The sequence below is a fragment of the Musca autumnalis genome, unplaced genomic scaffold (assembly GCF_047663935.1).
Source record: "Musca autumnalis isolate F117 unplaced genomic scaffold, ASM4766393v1 scaffold_2, whole genome shotgun sequence".
Classification (NCBI taxonomy): Eukaryota; Metazoa; Arthropoda; class Insecta; order Diptera; family Muscidae; genus Musca; species Musca autumnalis.
Genome location: NW_027411755.1, coordinates 118,239,050 through 118,258,876, shown reverse-complemented (window position 1 = coordinate 118,258,876; position 19,827 = coordinate 118,239,050). Strand labels below are relative to the sequence as shown.

Sequence of the window (19,827 nt, the reverse complement as noted above, 5' to 3'; positions counted from 1 at the left end):
GTGATGCCACTACCTGGTAATTCTGCCATGATCAGAAGTAAGCAAGGTAAGCAGGCAAGGCAGCTTATGTACGCAGGCCTTTAAGGCCTGGTTGCCTTGGTTTCCTGCTTCATTTCTGACATAATAAAAATAAAAGAATAAAGGAGGCCGAGCAAATTTCGAACTGGGTTGCCCTTTTCTTTTTATTCTTTTTGCTCTGTTCCTTTACCTGCCTGAGGTTACCATTTCTTACCATTTTTAACCTGTAAAACTTTCCCTTACTTTTAATAGCATACAATTTATATGATAGCAGTTTACCACTTTTACCATTTTCTGCCACTGCTACCATTTTTAAAAGTAAAGGAACAGACCATTTATCAGAAGTAAGCAAGGTAAGCAGGCAAGGCAGCTTATGTACGCCGGCCTTTAGTAGCTTGTTTACACTTATGCTCCGAAATCCACTGGATTTCATGAAATCCTGAAATACACCCCGTTGTTTACATTTATTTTTTGTTGATTTCAAACATATCCAATTATCAAAGTCCCGGTCCACACTAGAGTAAATTTCATTAACAAATTTCATGAAATTAAGGCCTGCGTACATAAGCTGCCTCGCCTGCTTACCTTGCTTGCTTCTGATAAAAGAATAAAAAAGAAAAGGGCAACCCAGTCCGAAATTTGCTCGGCCTTCTTTATTCTTTTATTTTTATTATGTCAGAAATGAAGTAGGAAAGCAAGGCAACCAGGCGAAGCAGCTTATGTACGCAGGCCTTTAGGTGTTCTTAAGCCGAATTCTCCATTACAGCAATTTAATGATTTTACTCTACTATGGAACTCAATCTAGAGACTCATAATTTCATGTTAAAATTTCAGTGAAATTATTCTAGTGTGGGCCGGGACAAAGTAGATGCATATGAAATTTAATGCTTTATTTCGAAAATCATCTTAAAATTGTGTATAACAACATACATATGGCATAATTAGTCGATGGTCAGACTAGCAAGGTTTCTTGAAACCACTCGATTTCAATTGACAATTCCATTGCTTAAACGTCAAATGAATTCCAATTGATTTCAGATGAGTTTTCATGTGACGTATACGCAGAGGAATTGACAGTTGAAATCCAGTGGATTTCGCAAATGTAAACCAAGCACAACTTAAGGGAACACATTGAGATATGTTCATTTGTTGGTTGTTTTCTTGAATATTGAACGGTTTAGTATCTGTGGACCAGAACCAGGGAAAACAGGATACAAATCACATTTGCTTTTCTATTTTGACATTAAGGAGCCGTCTATACAGAGGTCGTATATTCTAGAAAGATGTACATTTTTGTAGTTGGTTGTTTGCTTCAAGTTTGGTCGGTTTGATAGCTGGATAACAAAACTTGGGAAAAATTTTAAAAGAAATTTGACCATGGCCATTTTGACCTTGCAGATGAAGTTTGATGGATTATATGTGTTCACAATTTTTGTTCTTTAAGACAAGAGCTATAACTGTGCCTCTGAGATAAATTCAAATTTCCTAACGGTTTGGAAGATATAGTCCTGACTAAATGACCCTTTTTACATCAAAGCCTCAAACCTTTGGAGGCCTATAACCGCGAAAGTTGATGAGATACGAAAAAACGGCGAGACATGTGTCCTCTCTTTTTTGGTCTTCTATCATGCTGCGGTGTCAGAATATGGTTAATAATTTTCGTGTTGCACAGTGTAATTCAAAATCTGATAAAACCTTTAAAGAGTGCATTTTATTGAATACAACGTCAAATGTGTGGGATTATCGATTTAAACAATAATCATTTAAATTAGAGAATTTCGTTAACGTTTTGCTTTTTTCGAAAACAGACTGCACAATTAGAATCTAGGTTTAAAATTTGGTGGATATTGATTGAAACGAGGACGTAGAGCAGCATTCGCCTTTTCATAATCTTTGCCGGTTTGACCCAATATAATGCCTTCTGCTAACTTTACATCCTTGCCAGGCGGTGTAGCTGTAGCTTCGGCCACATCTATGATGCGTGGATTTTTACGATATTTGTACCACCAGTATTCAAAGACCAGGGTAATGCAAGCCATGCCTATTCCAACGAAAATCACAATGAATACACCGCCAATGTTCTCGATCGAAATACCATCGGATTGGTCTTCCGGTTTGTCACACTTCGCCTGGGCCTCGTCATTTTTCCACCATTTCTCTTTAAGTTTTTCCAATTGTCGTTTATTGAGCAGTGTTAAAATGCTGAAAATTGATTGATGAGAAAAAAACTGCAGATTAAGGTTAAATTGTGGTACTTACGCATTGTTGAACTGGTCCTTTAGATGGGAACCCTGTTGCACCGCTATGGCATAGGGTTTGCGGGAGAATTCTTCTCCCACCACTTGTAGGTCACAGTTAGTCATTACCAAGTAGCGGATATCTGTTGCATCACCCAGGAATGCAAAGCCGGTTGCTGTGGTTGAGTTACGGACTCTGGCCACAGCTTCATCTAGGGTGGCAGGCAACTGAGCCTCTTGCATAGCTTGCCACATTTTCGTGTATTTGTCGCTGACTGGATAATCCCAAACTGCCAAACGGGATCTTTCCAAAGGGGACAGGGAATCATTGAGTGAAAGATCCTTCCAAATTTCATAGAACATTTGCTCAATATTGGCCATGCGCTCAAAATAAACCATTGCCGATGAACCATTTAGTGGAGCATATAATATTTTGTATTGCTTTGCAAGATCATCCAAAGACTCCACAGGAGTGTCTAAACGTGACACGGTCAAGAAGGCAGCCAAATTGGCAGTATATGAAGCAATGATAATGAAACTAGGTAAATGGTGACTATGGGTCAGTTAAATGTTCTTCTAAACATCCCAGGGCAACTTACCCAAACAACCACCAAGTAGCAGCCACTAAACGCCCAGATAGATTTTTCGGTGCTTCACCACCACCTTGAGGTGTCAACGATGTCATACAAAACCACAAACATTCCTTCAGATTAAATTCTCTCTTCTCATCATCGTCTTTGTATTTCTCTCGGTTATTCTGATAGCTGTAAGGACTCCAGCGATCAAAGACCCACATGAGAAAACTGGTGAAGAAGTAGGCTGCCAAAATACACAACCAAACATTTGTCTCCAACACCGTCAAGAATTTGAACAGGGAGCTTGGTGTACTGGGGCGCTGCATCATTATAGTGATACCGACCAAATCGTAGTAAGGTACAGTAAAGTCAATGACAATTTCACGTTCAGCCATTACAGACATTGATCCCAGACCAATGTCGGCTTTTTTATCTATCAATTTCTTAACAATACCATTCCATTCACCTTTCTCATCCATATTACCGAATTTGCCATCTTCAACCTCTTCGATGGTATAATCAAAGTGTACAATGTCTGCAATTTCGTTGATCAGATCAATACAATAACCCTTGTAGCCTTTGGGAGCGGTCTCATCTCTCATAATAAATGGTGCTTGCTGGAAAGAGAAGTGAAGTCAAATTAAAAATAAAGAGGAATGGAAGTGCGAAACGAAAGCTTTTAACAAAGTACTTAGTAAGTTTGAAGCACTTCGAAAAAAGTGTGTACTCCGAAATAATGGAAACCCCACAACTAAAACAATTTTCTGTAAATTTTTACAACGGAAGGAACCCCACCTTTAACATGAAATCTTAAATGGGCACGATTATTAGGGACAACCAATAGATGTTGTTGCACAGGTCGAAAAAGGACCACAAACAAGATGTTACAGGACGACACTATTTAAATGTCTTAATTTTATTTTTTTTCTAGTATTATTGACTTTGCCGCCAAGCGCCTTTATTGTGTTAACGATGGCAATGTATTGTTATCGATCGTCATTGTGACTTATCATATTAGTACTGTCTGTGATGTAAATGTTTATCACGGTTTCCTCCATTCTCTCTCTTCGACTTTTTCTGATTAGGGCATTTGGAAATTGCAATGCCATTATTCTTCGTATTTCTCTTTTTACAGTCGAAGGAGAGGTAAAAACTGCGGTAAGCATTAACAATGATATTTATAGTTGTAATTTTAATGCTACTGTATGAAGATTTTATCCAGTACATTTAAACAAAATTATTTTGCGTTAATCGCAAGCCTCCTGCTTTGACGTCAAATTAAATCCATAACACCAGTGTTCCACTATTTCCCCTCACAACATCAAAATCGCCCATTGAACATAAAGAGACGCAGAAGATTTTCTTTTTGATATCCAGATATTTATTAGAAAATTTGTACATAGCAATGATTCTACATCATACATACTTCGTCTGGGTCGTCGTGCATCAAACTTATGCATTTTCCGATAGCAAATAAGTTCAGACAGAAGAACGTGTTGCTGGTCGTCTTAAAGTTTGAGTGGTTATGTGTATGGTTGTGGCATTTGAATCAGAAATATGAGAATTATCAATTCCAATATCCTGTTGAGTAAACAAAAATAGATTTCCAATGAAAAGTTGTGAAGACCAAAATTCGACGATCGACACATTTTGGAATGTATTGACAAAATTCTAAAATAAAATTGTACTTCTTTCAACCACTGGTTCGATCCCTTATTCAAAAAAGTTCCAACCAAGCAAGCTGAAACTGAGTAGGAACTAAACGGCTAAAATTATAGAAATACATACAATACAATCTTATAGAAATACATATGAACAACAATACCGGATTGACCCGGAACCACACAACACCCGTGCTCCAGTCACCGGCTGCCACCTCAGTGTACATATGTTTGTATTTGTATCGTTTTTCTGTGTCGGGTGCTACCATGGTGCAATGATATGCAGACCCACATTGCACGCTGAAGGTCATGTGTTCGATTCCCCGGCCAAATTTTCTCAACGGTGGCGAATACCCCTCAGTAACGTTGGTGACATTTTCTGAGTATTTCAGCCATGTAAATCATCTCTACAAGTGATGTCTTAGGAATCGGCGATAAACTGTAGGCCCCATATCATTGAGCTAATTTGAATCGGGGAGCACTTATCGATATGTGAGACATCTCCGTTGTCAATTCTGGGATTTTTGTGGAACAATTATTATTATATTATTAAATTATTATTTCTGTGTGGGGAGCAGCATGCCTTTTGGTCCGTGTCGAGACGGAGGAAAACCCAGGACCAGGTTTGTCACATCCGCATCTTCACTCATATCCAGCCTTCGGGGAGATGTAATGCCAGGAGTGGGTGTACCTAAGGGGTTGCTCTACACTTGCCCATGCGAAGGTCTACGACAGGGACTATGTAGCTGCATGCTGCGTGAACACAGGCCCCATTGAGTCGTCGTTATATGAATACGCTACTCCCCCGCAGTTCCCCAACAGCAGCAGCACTTACAGCCACCCGTTGCTGTTCCAATCCCCGAAAAGGCAATTTAATTGCAATGCACTACGAGGTAAGATCGAGGTAATAGTGGATTTCAAGAGTCTGAAGAATATCAAGGTCGCGGCGGTGCAGAAAACTCGGCAATAATTGCAGCTAGCTTATTGCGATTTCATCACCTCTGAATACCGCAATTTCAACCATCATGGAAACGCTAAATGGCCTAACTTCAGAGGGTTCACTAATCACCACTTCAGATGTTCGGATAGCAGAAAGGACGTAACGAGACATCATAACTGCTGCAGCCGCCATATACCTACTGATCGAATACCCGAAGTTTGAAAATTTCCCAGCAGAGGCGACGGGATTAGCAAATGAGCGTGTTGAGCTTCAGTGACCTAGTGACACCAGAGTCAGGGAGCTGTCACTGGAAGTTAACAGTTTAGTCTAAAGAGTTGCAACAGTGGAGCCGGAAAAAGTGAAGGGCGAAAAGATGAGTACTACGTCGCATCAAATCTCTTCCTGCCGAGGATGATATTGCGAATGTCGCTAAATCACCAAAGCGTTGGGTCCCGATGGAATCTTCATGGTAATGCTGAAACAGGTGGACGAGCCGGGAGTCGAGTATCTTACTAAAGTTCTTAACATGTAGCAAAGACCCTCGATCAACTAGCATATCAAGCAAGTATAAATAGCATTCACACAGATGCCATAGACAACTATCGTGTGAATGCGGTCATCGGAGAACATACTCCATCTATAGCAGCTGAGGAGCGTCAGTTGCCACGACAAACTACAATGGTTTTGGCTCAACTACACTTGACAGCGCAGCCGTCTAAATTCCTATAGGGCAAAGATCGTCGAAACCGTGCAAAACATCTGGCCACCATGCGGCATAGGCCCGAAAAACACAATAAAACAGGAAACTGATGATTTTTGATGCAGGCAATATTTTTGCAAGTATATCTAGTTGTAACCATGGAGAAGATGCCAAACAGAATCAATGTAAAGAAGAATAAGTACGACCAGCTGGCATGAGCAGCTCAACCCGGTTAATGGCGCCCAACGAATGCTAAATAATGAAAATGCAGTGTGTTTCAATTATTACTGCCCACTCCATGCAAATAGCCGAAAAATTCATACTTGGATACCAGAGACCTCCACCAAGGAATCCGTGGTATAGCTAAGTTGTTGTCGTGCTGCTATCGAAGAGAAAAAATGCGGCATATAGGGCAACTCTACAATCAGTAGCAAGGCGTGGTGAACGGGAGAAAAGAAAAGAGAGGAGAAACGTCTTCTACGCAGGAAGAAGAAAGAAATGGAAAAGAGCAAGGGTAAAAAAATCAAAATGCACAGGAGCCAGAATGAAGTCCGTAAATTCTACCAACGAGTGAAACATCAATTCGGTAACTGGTGCAGATAGTTTGCTGAGGAAAGAGCATTTTTGTAAACTATTGGTGTCCAATACTAGTGAAGACGACGAAAATACCACAGATCGTATCCCAGAAGATGGTATTGAATGTATACTACCCGGCCAGGATGAGGTAAATACAACAATAAACCGGTTAAAGAATAATAAGGCAACCGGTGGCTTACAAGCCGAGCTGTTCAAAACCTGAGGCGAAACACTGATAAGGTGTATGCATCAACTAGTTAACACCATCTGGCAGGAAGAACGCGTAGCCCACGATTGAGACTTGAGCATCCTGTCGACAAGAAAGGAGACAAGAATGTATGCTTTTATTGTAGTGTTGTAAGTCTGGTCCCCATTGCCTATAAGATAGTGTCAGGGATATTGTGCGAAATAATAAAGCCTATGGTCAACCAAATAATTGGACCAAACCAATCCGGCTTTAGACCTGGCAGATCCACCATTGACCAGATATTTAAAGCGCTGCAAATCCTGCAAAACACTTAAGAGATGCAGATCAACACTTAAAATTTTTTGTCCATTATAGAGCAGTTTGCGACAGCCCTTTACGTTCAAAGGCATTCCAATTCATGTCTGAATTTGTAAAATGACTCTAACTGATACCCGGTTCTCAGTTAAAATAAGAAAGAACCTCTCCAAACAGTTCATTACCAAAATAGGTTTTAAACAAGGAGATAACATTTCCGGTGATTTCTTCAACATACTGTTTGAAAAGCGTATACGAGATGTAAACGTCAAAAGAAATGGTTACATGTTACTAGCTTATGCTGACGATATTGACATCATGTTTTGACCGGTAAATGAACTAACTAATAGCTTTAAGAAGATCCAACGAAAATATGCTAAAGTGGGTCTGGCAGTAAACGGCGACAAGACCAAGCTGATGGTATCGACGCGAAATGCGTCCATAGAACTCTGACCAACTGTGGAAGTTGGTTCATAAGCCACATCTCGTCAAACAAAAATAACACTTTACAAGACACTGGCACTACTTGTGCTTAGGTATGGTTCCGAAGCCTGGTGTTTGAGAGAAAAAATTGTCGAAAGATTTACAGGTCAATATGACCAAAGACAAAAATGGGAGTGACGCAAGGAGAAGTTCTTTGACAATTTTTTCATTCTTTAACTTGTACACTCAAGACTGTTTAATTTTTTTCGACTTCATAGCCACCAGCAAAAATTTCTACCAGAAGCGCAATATGAAATTATCCCCTACAAAGTCATCCTTTGCACTTTTAACTTCCCGGCCACAAGAAATAACCCTAGAGCTTATTATTGTCATCGAAGTATACGCCTGCCCAAGGTACATATCAAAAATACTGAGGGTAGTCTTTAACAACCTTTTGTACAACTCGTCACATTAAAATTTGAATGAAGTCCTCATAGCACTAGCTTACACATCATATGGCAGAGATAAGGAAACATTGGCGACGTATAAGGCAATTGGCCTTTCCGTCCGATCAGGCACAACATGGAATCCGAACCGTGGAAGGCCACACCGTACTATGCTCACATTGCCTATAATGAAAATGAAATATTAATCTCTTCAAAATATGTACTTGATGCATAAATGGTGAAGATGGCTACGCTGCAACCTGTAGGCGAAGCAGGACACTGACGATTTTTGGCGCACACCATCTTTTTGCAAACATGAACAAGGATATTTAGTTATAACCATGGAGAAGATGCCAGAGGACTAATGTCAAGAAGAATGAGTACGACCAACATGAGCACCTCAAGCCGATTAATGGCGCCCAACGGACGCGTAATAGAGAAAATGCTATGTGTTTCAACTACAGAGCAATAAACCCTTCCCATCTCTTGAATACGGTGTCACTGTGTAAAGGCCTGCGTACATAAGCTGCTTTGCCTGATTGCCTTGCTTTGCTGCTTCAATAAAAAAATAAAAGAACAAAGAAGACCGACCCAATTTCCAACTGATGGCAACCCAGTTCGAAATTTCGTCTTTATTCTATTATTTTTATTACGTCAGAAATGAAGCAGGTAAGCAAGGCAATCAGGCAAAGCAGCTTATGTACGCAGGCCTTTAATGTGTAAAGACTCTGGTCAATATAAATACTGTTCCATATAAATATGGCCGCAGTCTTACGAGAGAGAATCGCTTCCAGATAGGAGCATGGATGCTAGTTTCAATTCAAATATTTCCGACCGACTTATCGCACTATATGCGGTCTACAAGGATACTTTGTTTGCGACCCAAAAGTTGATAATATGAATTTTGGGGACATAGTCTTACATGAAAGACCTATAAACGAAGATTTTGAGGCTTCAAATCATATTCAAGTTGACTTGCACATTCGGTGGTATTTTTCATATCTGCATGTTATTAGGTTCTTTTATCCAACACATACTTACCACAACAGTAAAAATTCTATAAACCGTATCGGCTGTAAGATTTTTCATGGCTTCCTCATCTCCCACCACAAGCGGTGAATCTAGGCCCGCCGTCCAACTGCCTATTGATTTACTATTGACCGAATTACCACCACGTATTTGAACAACATTTATATCCATTTCGAATTTGGAATAACTGTAGCCATTGAAGGGTTTTCCAGGTTGCGTGACTAATTCAAAGTCACCGTATGACGTGGGTTCGGTAACCTAAAATCAAAGCCAAAAAGATCTGTGATTTATACACAAACAATTGTAATAAACAATTACACAACAAATGTGGCGGAGCGATAACAATTATACTCAATTAAATACAAATTAACAAACGTGATTCGGAAAAAATTTGAGAATTACGATTAGAATAAAAATTTTATAAAACGATAAAAGCAACAGTTAATTTGTGGAAATATACAGAAATTATGTTTTAAATATTTCGACACATAACTTCTTTTGGTGACCAAAGTATCCTTTTTCTTTAGACAGCAACCAAAACTATAGTCAGACTATCGATATTTTGTCAGCTCTAATGTACATATATACTGAAACATTTTTTCAATGTTTTAATCAAAACATACCTGAACAAATGCCTGCCTTAAATCAATGTTTCTTTCTGGAGTATTGCCACCTTGAAAATCATCACAACCCAAATATTCCATATTAGCAGGCCAAGCCCCGGATTGTAACATATCTCTGCAAAGTGCAAAATGAATTTAATGTTTTCAAACAACATTACTAACTATAAACATACTTAACAGCCAAAACGGTTCTTAAAGCCAAATCGAAATAGAACACCGACATTATCTGGGGTTCTTCATTAAGATTGAACGTGGTTCTTAGTTGGCCCAAACGTTCACGATTTTGGGCATATACAACCGGTTTTAGGAACATAATAGTAGCATTGTCACGTTTGCTGCTTACCTCACCCTCATTTTGAGTTATCGCATGCCATGCAAAATTGCGCTCAAAGAATGCTGGCTTGACAGATTCTAAAGAAACCGGAAAATATTTAAAAATTAAATACAAATTATCACTAGCGCTTCTCCAACCTACCAAGTACTTGTCCAATTGTCTTCAAACTACCCAATATAAAGAAATTGTTGATATCCAAATTGCGCAAACGTTCAATTTGATCTGCTCTGGCACTTTCACCATCCGCCACAGCCGTAATGACATGACGTGTTTGTATGTTTTGCAGCAACGATTTGTATTTGTGATCCATAACAAATGTGTTGTCGTACAAAATGGCGGCATTGGTTATATTCATTTTTCGCACAATGCTACGCACCACCTCGGGTATTATATCGGCTGGTGGCATTACTTGCAGCAGGTATTTTTGTTTGCTCTCTTCCATATCACGCCATTGTCGCAAATCACCTTCCTGACCGTAGGATGCACTTACCGTGGGTAATCCCAATGCCTGGGTAAATGATTTCACCGTTTCGGATGCTATGCCAGACTTTGTAGTATCGAATACTATATGTGGAGGTTGTTTATTTTCAATACTCTCGGCATATTTGATACAAACTGAAAAAACAATTGAGAGTGGTAAAACAGGCATTGTATGCTTGATTCATAATCGTACGCATTTTGACTTACTTGATTCCAGTAGAGCCTTAGCATCCGTTTTATTCGCTTCAATTTTATCGATTTGCAGCGACAGACCATAATTGGAGTTTTTCTTCAAATATGTCTGCACAATATCGATGGCCTTCGATGCTGGGTCATTGTCAAGTTCGTTAATGAATACTGGAAATGAAAATATAGCAAGTGGATATTGATAGAAATCGGATTATGCAAACCTTTCAAAAATTACAAACAGAAAAATCTGTTCACCCTCTAGGAAAACGACTACGACGGCCAAAAAAATGTAGAACTCCTACCACTCAATTTTTTCCATTTGATCTAAATAGATCTATGAAATTTTATGGCGATCGCTTAACGTTAAACCGTACCAACCGAGCGATCTGCGTTTCCATAGTAATTGGTAGGTGCATCTTCACAAAAATTCTCTAAAGACCGCAATTATGATTCGATCGATGGAAAAACTATAACAGTTCATTGTTGTGACAAAAAAAATGAATCCTACAAAAATTTGTGAAAATCGGATCAGATTTTGATATAGCTCCAATATACATATTTGGCCAATTTTGGGTATTTTGAGCCCTATATAGCTATAACAAAATCCGATGCGATTTTCAAAAATTTTTTGTAGGGTTCGATTCGAGTGGACCGCGAAAGTTAATTTTTTTCTCAATTCAAATATTTCCGACCGAGTTATTGCACTATATGCGATCTACAGGCATACTTTATTTGCGACCCAAAAGTTGTTAACACGAGTTTTGAGAACCTAGTCGTGCATGAACGTCCTATAAACGAAGATTATGAGGCTTCAAAACTTTTTCAAGTTGTGTTCCACATTCTGGAGTAATTTTCATCTCTGCGTATTATGCACGCCTATTATCCAATACATTCTTACCACTACATTAAAGATTCTACAAACCGTATCGGTTGTAAGATTTTTCATGGCTTCCTCATTCTAACCATTAAAGATTCTACAAACCGTATCGGTTGTAAGATTTTTCATGGCTTCCTCATTCTAACCACAAGCGGTGAATCTAGGCCCGCCGTTCAACTGCCAATTGATTTACTATTTACCGAATTGCAGTTTGCGCTCAGTAAATATTTACGTTGTCATTGGAAAGGATGAATCTCTGTGAGAAGTTGTCCTTCTTGCTACAGAAGGTGTATAAGTCTTGCATAACTTTGATCACACGCTCACAGTACTGGTTGCTTTGGGCAATGCTGATTGGAAATTCATCTGTTTTCCAATGGGTCTTCAAGCATTTGAGAGCTTTACAAAATCTTCAGAGCGGAATAATTGACTGCTAAACCAATGATCAGCCCATTAGTAAGAAAGTAATGTAAAGATTTTACGCAACCTGCACCATGTTTCAGGCATCAGAATAAACGCAATAAGAACTAGGAAGTCCAGCGGCCATTTCATATGTTTGTTATCTGCTTAAACTTTACAAAAGCAATCTTACTCCTCTCAGTGAAGTGATGGAAAAGAATCTTCGTCGCCAGTTTCTTTAATCTCAGTTTTACCTTTGGTGAAGGCTGCTTTCAATTAAGCATATTTATTCGAAGAAGTAAGCGATGTTTGGTGCTTTAATCTAGCCATGCAGCTCATTTGTGATCTTCCATTTCGGATATTTGCTGTAGTGGAATTACAACTCCTATCATTTAGCTGGTATTCAAACATCATCGGCAACAATTATCACAATTGATACCCACAGGTTGAATACATCTAACACATTCTGAAGTCCTTCTGCGATTCTTTGGACATTCTCATCATTCACCTTGAACGCAGCCAACTTAACTTTAATAGATTCGCGGTTTGATATTCAAAGCCTTCAAGGTGTTTATCGTCAAAGTACATGCTCCACTTTTCCAGATAAAACGACCAAAAGGTCGTATGAAGAAGTAATTGGTAACTTCTTCACCCGACCTTTTGGAATTTCAATGCCATCAGCGGAAAAATGGTGGCATACCATTGCTTGCTTTGATGTAACCACAGATCAACTGGCTAGGTTTGGCAGGGTAGTTTAAAAGGTGCAGTGTATCGTGCGGGCCTGTGCCACATCCTGGACAGAAGTCCTTGCCCTATAGGAATTTAGACTGTTGCACCATCCCGAGCGTAGTTCAGCCAAAACTACTCTGGTTCGTCATGGCAGCATTAGTGCGATAGTTGTTTATGGCATCCACGACTGCATCCGCGTGAATGCTATTTAAACCTGCCTGATTGGCTTGTTGGTCTAGGGGTTCTCTCTTGTAACGTTGGACCTCTCTTTCTAGATCATGAAGATCCCTCCTAACATGCCTATGTGAGGGTGTCCAATCCACCATATGGTGATTAGGATGGTTTTCACGGTAAAACCGGAACAAGTACTGCAACGAAAGCATACCATTGTGTTGCTGTACTGCAGAATCTATGTCTCCTCACATAGATTTTCGACTGACGACATAAGGAGGCACCCTGTTGCAGTTCTCAGAGTGGCTTTCTGACAGCTTTGCATATTCTTCCATGGCGTTGCACTTATATTTGCGGACCATACTGGCGCGCATAGCTTACCACAGACCGACCCATCGAATTATATGTGGTCAACAAGGTTTCCTTATCTGCATCCCAAGTGCAGACTTGAGGACCTTGTTCCAACATCTTAGCTGGTCGCAGACAACTGTGGCTTACGCGGACGACATGAACATGCTGTCGAATGTGATTCCTAGAATTTTGTGATAGTTTGTGGTCGGAATTCTGCTACCATCGACCATGACATTCAACTCTGTTCTCACATCTGCCGTCCATGTGGTGAACAGAGTGGCCGTAAATTTAATGGCGGATATTTCAATATTCCTCGCGTGGAAGAAGATGGTAAGATCAGTCAAATAGGAGTTCAACCTCTCGCAAATTACATCTGGGAAGGGACGTGATATCGTGACAAGATCGTCCAATCATCGGCATACGTTGCGATCTTCTTTTTCCAGAATACCACATGCAACTGGCGTCCACACATGTTATTGACTATCCAACGTTTCAAACTTTTCCGGAGGGTTGTCTGTTCGATGTCCTCCCTCAAACAGTGTGGAGCTTTTGATAAACCATCACTGTTCTATCACACTGCTTGTTCTGATTGAGTCCTCAACTCATATGTGTGGAGATAGTGTGCAGCGCTGTGCTGCTTATGAAACCCATGCTGATCGCCAACTTGATAGATACATATTTCTAACGCTGGGGAGGGCTAAAGCCTCAAAGATAGTTGCTGCGGGCGGCAAAAGTGTAATCGGCTTCAGTAGCGGGACCAAACTATTGTTATCCAATACTACCGAAGACGACGAAGATACCACAGATCCAATCCCAAAAGATGGTATTGAATGTATACCGCAAGGCAAAGATGAGTTAAAGACAGCAGTAAACCGGCTCAACATTAATAAGGCTTCAGAAGCCGATGGCTTACCAGCCGAGTTGTTCAAAACCGGAACTAGTAGACCATCTGGTAGGGTGCGCGTTTACCCGACGATTGGAATGTGAGCATACTGTGTCCCGTCCACATAAAAGGAGACAAGACTGTATGCTATAGTTATAGGGAAATAAGTCTGATCCTTATTGGGATCCCTATTAAAAGAAGTTTCTAATGCCTTTAAGAAGGTTGGAAGGAATTTGAAGGAAGACCTGCTAAAGTAGGTCTGGCAGTAAACGACGACAAAACCAAGTATGTACCACGAGCTGTATCGGCTATACAACGACATAAGTACGAGTATAGTTAAACGTATATATTGGCTAGGCCATATCATAAGAATGAGGGATGATGAACACACTAAAAATGCGTATAAATACGGGCCGCATGGCAGTACACACAGAACTGGAAGGCCAAGGTGGAGTAAACAAGTGGAAGGTGAGATTGAAAAGCGCGGTATTACAAATTGGAAAAGAAAAGCAAAACATAGAGAAGAATGGAATTTTTTCTTAATTCGGCATATAGAACAAATGTTCTGTAGAGGCCCAAGTAAGTAACATGACCACAAGGAGTAGTTTCGGTAAAAACTTCCAAAATTATCCTCGAACAGACCTAAAACTGCACTTTAATGCTGAACTTTTGTGGTAAAGGTATGTACCCTAAGAAGTGACCAATATGGCTCATTTTCGAATTTAAGCTAAGTTTGGACACAATGATTCCACCTGATCGGTTGCTCCGTTCAAGAATTATCGCGCGTATCTTTTTAGGAGAATTTTGGAAGTTTTTTAGGGGTAATACCGCAAAAGTGTTTACCGAAAGGCATTATCTTCGAACTTTATCTAAGTATCGCAGAAATATTACTATATGCAAAGTTGTGTGCACCAGCCGCTGCACCTTTTTTGGGTCATTTTCTCAGCATGTCTGGACTTGCCCCTGCAAAAACTTGTATCGTCGTAATAGGGCCCCGAGAGTAACAAATAAAATCAAAACGATCCAAGAGCAGGTCTTAAATTGCTCTTTTCCGAAATACTGTGTGGAAGTTAACTGAGGGAATGCGCTGGTATGACCTATCTTCCAACTTTATCTAAGTTTGCTAAATTTGGACCACATCAGTTAATCCATTCTAGAGTTATCGTATGCTTCAGCCAGCCAGACAGATGGACGGACATGGCTAAATAGACTCCAAATTGTCTGAAACGGATATCGTCCAAAAATACTTGTATAAAACCAACAAAAGTGAGACTAAGGCCATGTTTATATTATAGTCCCTTGCAGGGTTAACTTTCTTTGTGAGGATTTATTTGAAATATAGGCAATGGAATTGACATTTGAAACCCAGTGGGTTTGTTAAATCCGGTTATATATAAACGTACTATAAGCTGCATTACTTTACAAATAAAAAGTATTCTTGGCTTTATTTTTATAGCCTCTAGCATAGTATGGAGGGTATAATTAAATTTGTAATTCCGTGTGTAAAACATCGAAATATTCGCCGGAGACCCTATAAAGTATATATATGTATTGTTGGTCTTCGCTTAATTTTTCTGCTTAGCTTATTTCTTTACCAGGCCGCTTATTTCTTGGTATCACACATCGAAGTGTAAAATTCTTGGGCGCTATAAACAAAATTATTTCAATTTATTAAATAAAATTCAATTTTTTATATGAATTGTTCGTAAATAATTAGTACCGAACATAAAAATTACAGTCAAATTCTATTTTCCAGATTGAAAACCTGTTTAATGTCGAAACGAAATGTCAAAAATGAAGCCAGGCGAAGAATTCAAAAGTTCAACAATTTTCAACTTTGTGGCCTGAAGCCTCGCTTCGTTGTGGTCTGTCCTATTGAAAACAGTACAACTTCACTTTTGCGCTTTGAAGTTAGGCTGATAAAATAAGCAACAAAAATCCAAAAATCACTCGAATTCCCTCGAATCCCACACCCGAGTGAAACTCTTCTCGACTTCGAGCAAGTTGAGAGGGGCAACTTGCCCCATCGCCATCACCAAACAATAACCTACCCAACCCCCAAATAAACTTACCACACTAACACCAAAAAATTGCAACCAAAAAAAAATTACCACCACTCCCCAAATTTTCACTAGCGAGTAAATCGGAGCTCGATATAAGCATGACCGTCTGTCCGTAGAGCTTTGTAATTTGGTATATAAGTTTCTGTTATACCTAGGATGTTTGGTATTGAAAATGGACTATATCGGTCCACGTTTTGGTATAGCCCCCACAGAACGGTACTCCCGATTTTGGGTATTTTGCAGGTTTTAGCTTCATTATTACACTGAAATGGCTGAAATTTGGTAATTAGTCTTCGTTGGTGGCATAAAATGTTCCATTTGCAATTTGTGGGTATAGGTCCACGCCATCATATAGCCTACATAGAACGGTACCTACCGATTTTCGGAATTTTGAAGTTTGTGGCCTCAATGTCGCACCGAAATGGCTGAAATTTTGTATTTTGTCTTCGTTAAGGGAATAAAGCTTTCCACCTGAAATTTGTCAGGATAGGTCCACGTCTATATATATCTATATACCTCCCGATTTTCGGAATTTTAAAAGTTTTAGCATTATTATCACACCGAAATGGCTAAAATTTGGTATTTTGCCTTCGTTGGGGGGAAATTTGTCAGTATATTTTCAAGGCTTCATATAGCCCCCATAGAACGGTATGTTCTTATTTTATGTATTTTTTGTATTAGCCACATTATCCAACCGAAATGGCAACAATTATACATTCCTGCAAAGAATTTTCGGTAAAGGTCCACATTTTCATAAGGCACCCGTAGAACGGAAACTCCCGATTTTAAGAATTTTAAAGTTTCAGCTACATTTGCTGAAATCTGGTTTTAATTAATTTTATGGTGGAGGGGATAAAAAGTTCGGCCCGATGGAAGTTAACTTAGCTTAAAATGGGTCCAAACTTAAAAAATATATATACGAAGAAGTTTTTTTTAGAAATGACGTAATATATGTAATTTTTTATTTATCTCTTATCCCGAATATCATTAAAATCTTTAGTCTGCAAACTGGGGAACAAACTGCGCAATAGTAAAACTATCTTCAATTGCCTTTTGTAAATATTAATTTAAAACAAGTAAGAAAAGCGTTAAGTTCGGTCGGGCCGAACTTTTTATACCCTCCACCACAAATTTCAGCCATTTCGGTGGATTAAAGTGGCCACAACCTTCAAAATACCGAAGATCGGAAGGTACCGTTCTATGGAGGCTATATGATGGCGTGGACCTATACCTACAAATTTCTGGGGGAAAGTTGTATAGGCCTGAAGAAGACTAAATACCAAATTTCAGCCATCTCGGTGTGATAATGAGGCTAAAACCTTCAAAATATCGAAAATCGGGAGATATCGTATTATGGGGGCTATATGAACACGTGGACCTATATAAACATTTTATGGTAGAAATGTTTCTTAGCCTCTGGAAACACAAAATACAAAGTTAAAACCGATTCTTTGGTCAAATGGGTCTAATACATTCAAATTATATTGAAATGACGCGTACTTTATAAGGGGCCTTATGTGGGGGCTATACCAAAACGTGGACCTATATAACCCAACTTTGGTTGGAATGTTTTCTGGCCTCTGAAGACACAAAATACCAAATTACAACCAATTTTGTTGTCAAATGGGTATAATACACTCAAAATATATTAAAATGACGCGTACTTCATATGGTGCCTTATATGGGGGCTATACCGAAACGTGGACCTATATAACCCAACTTTGGAAGAAATGTTTTTTGGCCTCTGGAGACACAAAATACCAAATTACAACCAATTCGATGGTAAAATAAGACAAATATCTTAAAAATTCCTTAAAACGACGACGCGTCACGCGTCATTTTGTATGGGGGCTATACGAAAGCGTGGACCTACATAGCCCGCTTTCAATACCAAAAGTCCTACGTACATATAATATATTTTCCCAAAATTTCATCAACCTACGTCTATCCGTTCGGACGTTAGAGTGATTTCCACAGACGGACAGACGGACAGACAGACAGACGGACAGACGGACGGACATGGCTATATCGATGCAGAATTGCACGCTGATCAAGAATATATATACTTTGTGGGGTCTACAATGATTATTTCGAGTAGTTACAAACGTAGTGACAAACTTAATATACCCCCATCCTATGGTGGAGGGTATAAAAAAAAATCAATACTTTATGCATACAAATATAGATAGAGGTACATAGTATAGTATAGATAGTATACATTTTTCGCTAAATATTTAATATATACAACTAAATTCTGTTCATATGTAATATATACTTACAAACATTAATATTTTGACTCGTTTGTGAGGATACCAATAAATATCTTCGAGATAATATTTTTAAAAATAGCAAAAGAATATGAAGAAATTTTAAACGGGGTAGAATCATTTTAGATTTTTTTCTTCCTTAATCACATAAAAATATAGATATATATTTTTTAAAATTAATTTTTTTAAATTATAACGGACTTTTATTTCCCGGATACGCTTATCACTTCGACGAGTTCTAAAATATAACTAACTTCAATTGAAAAAAACTGTGGCAATGGAGATAGCAATAACCACAAAAACCTATTGTTAATGAGTATGTGTTGACGGTTTCCCTTTTCGTTTAGATAGCTGCACTGATAGAATGACTGACCACCAGATATGGCTAATGAAAGGATAATTGTGTTTACACGTGGGTGGTTAACAACAAATCACTCACACGCATATATAACAACGCACAGTGTAATGAAATGCAACCAAACATCTTCTAAATCCGAGAACAATGTCTAGCGTATTTGAAAGGTGGACTCTCCTTTTGCAATGAAGACTGGATTTTTTCGTTAAAGTAAAGACAATTTTTTCTCTACATCTTGTTCCCTGATCATTTAACCCAGAAAAATAGTTGGCTGAGCGCCTGTGCTTATACTGATTTTGTGTTTAATTATTTTTTTTCAAGCACTGTGTACGCTCTAGTGTATCCATTGTACATAGTGCATTTCACGACTTTAATTGTATTGACATTGTGTCACACATGCACAGAAGTTTGGGGGACTTCACAGTTTTCCCTTCACTTCGCTGACCATTAAAATGTAATGCCATTTTTTTTGTTTCGAATCGTTTCTATTCCAGACATGGGTAATTACCACAAACATATTCCATACTTGATTGCAGATGATTTTATTAGCCGCGAAGGGTGTATGCATGTGTGTGTGTAACGGGTGTATGAGTCTCGTAACCTTGGTGATTATTGCCTAACCACTTATTGAAGTTTTACACCTCAACACAAATTTTTATCCAACCCACTTGGCATATTCTATCGCTATGAAGCATTGTATGTATGTATATTCCAACTAAGTGTTTGGGTTGGAATCGAATGACAAACGATAAACATGTAAGATTGTGTAAACAAATCGTATATCAATTAAAACGTCAATAATTAATACGTTATACAAAACACTTTTTGTTGTTGTTGTCTACAACAAATGAAAATCGGACGAAGGAGCAATTTACAGCTCACCGACTTCCTTAAATCCATCTATGGCATTATATGAAAACAAATTCAAACAAATTTGGCAAGATAATGGGGGTAAGTTATTCTGCTTTAAGTTGAAACGGAGAAAAGACAAAACTCACGGGG

At 38.9% G+C, this 19,827-nt stretch overlaps 1 protein-coding gene across 1 annotated transcript; it reads right to left on the bottom strand.

Moving 5' to 3' along the window:
• Positions 1-1,710: 1,710 nt before the first annotated feature.
• Positions 1,711-19,120, bottom strand: Ir25a (ionotropic receptor 25a). The gene is made up of 9 exons (XM_073969072.1): positions 18,483-19,120; positions 10,752-10,901; positions 10,206-10,679; positions 9,904-10,141; positions 9,731-9,845; positions 9,120-9,365; positions 2,855-3,447; positions 2,278-2,793; positions 1,711-2,220 (listed from the first exon to the last, which is right to left on the bottom strand). Exons 1-9 carry the CDS (start codon positions 18,589-18,591, stop codon positions 1,836-1,838), a joined length of 2,826 nt encoding a protein of 941 aa, XP_073825173.1. The 5' UTR covers positions 18,592-19,120; the 3' UTR covers positions 1,711-1,835.
• Between the last annotated feature and the right edge of the window lie 707 nt (positions 19,121-19,827).